The following is a 6,114-nucleotide window of genomic DNA, read 5'->3' as shown; positions in this document are numbered from 1 at the left end:
CAGCTTTTCCCCCCCCCCCCCCCCGCCCTCCCTTTTACAGCACTGTGTGCCCGTTTCCCTCGACGGCTCCATCTCAGCCACGACTTGGAGTGAAGCCCAAGTGGCTCAATTAGCTGCAGGTTTCCATTACATTTTATCTTAGATTACGGCTAAACAACTTGTAAACAAAATACCAAACAAAAGTGTTTTGCAAACTAGAAGGAAAAAAAGGTATAACAGGAGACGAGCAAAGGACAAAACAACAGCGTCTTCTCAGGGAGAGTGATGGACAGAAGGCTGAGGACGCTCGTCTCCTGGGTTAAGAGTCAAGGGATAATTGGCATTTACGTTCCTGGCTCTGTTCCCCAGATGAACGCTGCGACTCTACTGTCCCCATTTTCCAGATGATTGGAAAAGGAAAATGCAGAGGTCTTGCCTTTATGCAGCCATTATTTAAAATTGGCCCCGGCAGCAATCACAGGAAGTGGTTAGAGGAGCGAGCGTCTACAGTAATCACTGAGCGTCTGCTGCAGACGACCTGTTTTTGGACTCAACCTTCAAACCCGAGGCAGTGTTTTTGTTATTAGGAGTAAACCATCCCTGTCAGGCAACACGTCCCACACGGTCACAGACAAACTCTGCCACTGGTCGTGTTCCTGTTCATGACGTTCATGACGTGATGCTCTCAGTGACCTGCTGTTCTCAGCTGTGGGCAAAGTGACTTTTCAAACTTCTCTAAAGTTTCTGATGGTGATTCTTTATGGTTTTCCTTAGTTTGAAAAAAAAAGACATTTGCATTATTCAAGAGTCTGTTGTGTTGATATTTTTCTCTTGACCTGAAGGTCACAAGTACAGAATATGTTTTTGTTTCTTATTCTTTAATAACAAACTCCAGCTTAAGTTTTAATAGTATTGTTAGTAATGCCTGGTGTGGACGCTCCCCACAGTGGATCCCCACAGTGGATCCCCACAGTGGATCCCCACAGTGGATCCCCACAGTGGATCCCCACAGTGCCCCACAGTGGCCCACAGTGGATCCCCACAGTGGATCCCCACAGTGGGAGGCAGACGTTCAGGTCATGAAGGTCAGGAACGAGGAGAACATTTCCTCGTCTCTCCTCCTCCAGTCTTTGCAGCAGACGTTCAGACGACTAAAGCTGCACAGACGCTCAAATCAGACATGTTAGATATTAACAGAGAGGACGTGTGTGTGATGAAACCCTAATGAAATGAAGCTGAACTATTTTCATGACCACTGTATCTGTCAGACTCCATTGTTTTCTCCCTGAACGAGTCCATTAATCACTCACTAACTGTGACCTTTAAAAACAGCTCGACCACAGAGCACTCGCTGAGGGTACATGGCCTGGCAGCAGCAGCTGCAGCAGCAGCAGCAGCAGCAGCAGCAGCAGCACAGGGGGGAATACGGAATTCAGGTTACTTCCCTCTGAAACTTTGCCGGCACCAAAACACCAAAAAAAGCCCTGACCCAAATTACCCTCAGCTGCTTCAGCAGTTTTCTCCACTGATTATTTATGTGTTTCCAAACATTAGTTTGTGTCTCACAGACTTTATTAAAGTATTATTTAACTCTCAGACAACAAGACAGAAACTACTGAAAGAAACTGGTTCAAATGGAAGAAATGAGGCTGCAAACTTCCTGATTTGAACAATAATATAACAAAAAAAAACAGTTTTGACTTCCCTCCAAGGTAAAGCAGATACTACTGCGATACTACTGAGATACTACTGAGATACTACTGTGTAGACTTTACTGCAGTAATTCAAAAGAATTGTAACCACAGGACATTACTCACCAACGCCACCTACTGTACCTCACGTCCTTACAGCGTGGTTTTAATTGCTCTACAGTTTTCTGACCCAGATTCAGTTTGGGGGAAAAAAAAACATAAGAATGAATCAAATGAAAATGAACATGACATTCAACAGTCACTGGTTTTCTACCGACGAGGTTTGGTCAGAGGAGAAGAGGGAGGGAGGTCAGCACCACGGACAGTTCCCCAGGCTGTCACAGAGCCACAGACGAACATTTCTATGACGTTTAATAAATATATACTAGTACTGTAATACCAAGTACTATGGTACTGTATGTTATGATGCTGGACCAGCAGCACGTCTGAACCAGCATAAAAGGATAGGCTTTGATCCATGAGAGCTGTTAGAGAGGAACCACTGCAGCCCCCGCCCCCGGCCTCAGCCCCACCTACACCTACACCCACCCCTGACCTTCCCATGGTCATGAAAGACGACACCAGACACAGCGTAGCTGGTCAGCAGACTCTGAACGTGCTGTACCAGGACGACTCACATGTACTGTGTGTGTGTGTGTGTGTGTGTGTGTGTGTCTTCTAATTCAACTTTTAGCGCTGTCAGTCTAATCCAGCCTGTAAACACTTCCTGCAGTGCTGTTGTTCAGCAGACGTCGGATCTTTTCAACAGAACAAACCGTGAAATTATGACCCAGGGTCGGCAGAGTTTGACCAGCAGCACCTGCTTCACTGAGGCTCTGGTCTACAGTAATGAATCAGACCTAACACACTGTGCAGCTGCACTGGCAGAGCTGCAAATGGACAAGGTCAGAGAGGTCAAAGGTCATAGAGGTCAGGAACTGGAGGGTGTTTTTGGAGGGACTGGACTTCAGTCCTTTGACATGAACCTGAATGAACTGGAAAACAATTCATATCATAACAACATCCACAGACAGAATATGTTGATATAAAGTCAGCTGAGGGGGGGGGGCAGAGGTCCAAATTGACCAGTTATTTTACTGTTAGTAAACTAAGTTCCAGACTAGTTTAGCAGCTCTGCTCTGCTGCTCTTCATCTTCATCTTAATTCTGACCTGTATTAGAGCCTTTTTTTCCTAATTTCTAACTGGCCACCGGGGGCAGAGTGGAGTGGCCACTGTTTCAGAGGTTCTGTTCAGACAGTACTAAGTGACTGGTGTGTTCGTTCCTACAGCTGGTGAGTGAGCAACAGGAAAGCCGACCACTGCTCAGCCCTTCCATCGACGATTTCCTCCTGGAGACCAAGAGTGATGGGGTTCCACGACCTGTGACCTCCAACACAGCAGGTACGCTACCACTGACGCTGTACCCAGGTACGCTACCACTGACGCCGTACGCAGGTACGCCACCACTGACGCTGTACACAGGTACGCTACCACTGACGCTCAGTTTGGATGTCGTAGAGAAACATGTGGAGACAAAGAAGCGTTCACACGTTGGTTTCCTCCTGGGCTCCACACTGTCACCAGGTCAGGAAGAAGTAACTGTCACATATGAACACTTCACAGAATATGAGTGGGGGGGGGGCAGAGGGGGGGCGGCTGTACACAGGTACGCTACCACTGACACCGTACTCAGCTACGCTACCACTGACGCTGTACGCAGGTACGCTACCACTGACGCCGTAGAAAAACCCTAAATGGGAACTAGAGAAAACCATGGATTTTAAGGAGTTACTTTCGTTGTTAGGGTGGTTTGTTTTCTACATTTCGTCCAATCTTTTTTTTTATGTCACTGTATTTGGTTAAGATTTCACGTCTGCTGTTTTTGGATCGTTGGTTTGGCTCCGTATCAGAGCAACAATCAGTGTGAGCAGCAGAGCAGGACTAAACCTGCTCGACTTTTTTAGTCCACCTCCTCGCGCTGCTTTTCATTCCTAATCCACACCTGTTGTTATCTGGATCTTTACACAAAGACAGGTCAGAATGTTCTCACCGTCTCCTGTCCCACTCCGTCCTATAAATGTCTTAAGTTCGATGCCACAACCATTTGTGTTTGGACTCGACTGAGCCGCTCCACGGTTCAGACTCTGATTCAGAGAAGCAGACTGTGCTCTGACATGTGTCACATCAGACGGATCTGACTCACTGGAGAGGATGGACGGAGAACTTCAAACCTTCTGTCTCCCTAAAACCTCCTGCTGCTCCTGCTGTCACTGACAAAGTCCTAACAGAATCGTTGGTGTCAGACTCAGAGCTGCCGACGTCCTCACTGGTACAAATCTTCTGGATGTGTTTGTTTTCATCGTTCTCTTGTCAAAATGTTAATGTGACGTCGTAGCTAAAACTGATAACTTCACTCTAAGACTAAACTGAATTCAAAGGTCGGAGTGAGAAGAACAACAACTTTAAAAACTGAACATCAACGGTGACTCAGACATGAGTCTCCATCTTTAGTAGTTATTAGCTTATTAGCCATTAGCCTCGAGCTTAGCTTCACGTCACACTCCTCCTGTTACCAACTAAAAATGAGTCCAGTACAAAAACCCAGACCACTGCTTCTGCACTGCCCCCTACAGTCAAAGAGAACCCCTCACCTCCGACTAAAACTCCCTCTTCTTTTGTCAGTGTTTCATACGGTAAATAAACTGAAACCGGAGGACGACCTCGGGGGTTTATTTGTGCCGTGGCTCCACACACTGGTCTAAATGTTAACTTGTTTCCTCCCCAGCGGAGCAGCTTCACTTTCTGTCTGTCAATCTGTTTCCACTCTGTGACAGACGGCCGTGACAGACGGCTGTGACAGACGGCCGTGGCCTCCAGCGCTGAATAACATTAAGCAGGAATTAGCAAGCACAGCCAATCAATAATGAATGATAATTACCGGCTTAAAAATGCTAATCAACATGAGACCTACACTGAGCAGCGACACACCCCCCCCCCCCCCCCCCCCACCACCCCCCCCCTAACCACCCATCCCCTCCGCTCAGAACGACACTTTTGTCATTTTGTCCCAGTTTTTTGTCCAAACTCGTCTTTTTCTGTCGGTGTGAATTTTTTTTTTTTGTTATGGTTTCAGGTTAAACCTGCAGTTAAAAAGAAAAAGAAACATTTACTCAGATAGATCAGTGATTCTCAACCTCTGTACTGCGGCCCGCTCGTGGGCCGTGAGAGATCATCTGTTGAACTGTGGAAAATGATTCAATTACATTTCATTTAAAACTAATATTAATTTGATTCAAGAACAATTGTTCTCTCTTCTCTTCTTCAATTCCTGCTACTACATCTGCACTCTGTTCAACTAAACAGGCCCAGATTGTGGAACATTGAAACCAGAAGATTATATTTCTCTACTTTTTGTGCCATTTTTGTTCAGTGATGCACCATGGGATTTTTCTAATGTAAAACAATATGCCATGATTCAAAAACACAGTGAGAGACGTCATGATCTGCCTCAGAGGATGAAAACTCATTCATCTTTACACTTTACTCAAACTCAGTTGTTGACTGATCAAAGGAATCCTTTAAAGGCATTAATTCTTATCCAAAAGCCTTTTAACGTTGTCTGATTGGTCGACTCTGACTCTGATTTTGTCTCTTGTTCACTATAATGTATAAAATTTCCATTTCTCTATTTTTGCTGCCTTTAAGCAGAGAGAAAAAAAACGCACGGTTAACTGGAAAAATCAGAACAATTGTTCACACGACGGGGGCAGAAATTGTTGTGACATCTTTGCCTTTTCATGAACAGCTTGCGTTCCTTTTTTAGAAGCTGAGACCTTTAGTCAGACTGAGGTTCTCTTGATTTCTTATTGTACTTAAAGAGCACACGCAAAAAAAGACAAGCGTACGTTCTGATTATACTGACTGTTCTGTCGACAAATCATCTCAGTCGGTCGCCCTGGAGCTGCAGCTCACAGTTATGTCGGATTCTGGTTCTCAGTCACCGCAACAAAACAGAAACAGAAAGAGACATTTATCAGAGGAAGATTAAAAAAGGTTTGGAAAATCACGTCCAGTTGCCGAACAGAACTCTTCAACTATTAAAAAAGGTCAAACTACAGTGTTTGATTTCACATTTAGGGACAAAAAGTTGATGCAGTGACAGTGAGTCGAGTTTCAAGAACTGATGAATGTCTGTCTGATGACCTGGACGGCTGAGGGTTAACACGTGGACGTGGGTTTGTTTTTTTCCCAGTTCTGTCTTCGACACTGGACCTGCTGGACCTCAGTGAACCCAGTGAGAGGAGGAACAGTAAAGACCGCCGGAGTCTGCTGTCCTCCCACAGCGAGGGACAGAAGAACAGCTCGTACCGGAAGAAAACGGAGGAGACGGAGCTGATCCAAGTGGAAGTTGAACAAACGGGACCGGGGATGAGAACCTCCGAG

At 45.7% G+C, this 6,114-nt stretch overlaps 1 protein-coding gene across 1 annotated transcript in view; it reads left to right on the top strand.

Annotated features, from left to right (window-relative positions):
• The window catches only part of pex5la (peroxisomal biogenesis factor 5-like a), a 48,255-nt gene that overhangs the window by 29,091 nt on the left and 13,050 nt on the right, over positions 1-6,114 (top strand). Inside the window, 2 exon segments of the mRNA XM_025053444.1 lie at positions 2,961-3,072; positions 5,924-6,114. The exon segment at positions 5,924-6,114 is cut by the window's right edge and continues 1 nt beyond it. Of these exon segments, the coding sequence (XP_024909212.1) occupies positions 2,961-3,072; positions 5,924-6,114 (303 nt within the window).

This window comes from Cynoglossus semilaevis, chromosome 2 (assembly GCF_000523025.1).
Source record: "Cynoglossus semilaevis isolate Cse_v1.0 chromosome 2, Cse_v1.0, whole genome shotgun sequence".
Lineage (NCBI taxonomy): Eukaryota > Metazoa > Chordata > Actinopteri > Pleuronectiformes > Cynoglossidae > Cynoglossus > Cynoglossus semilaevis.
This window is presented reverse-complemented; position numbering and strand designations above follow the sequence as displayed.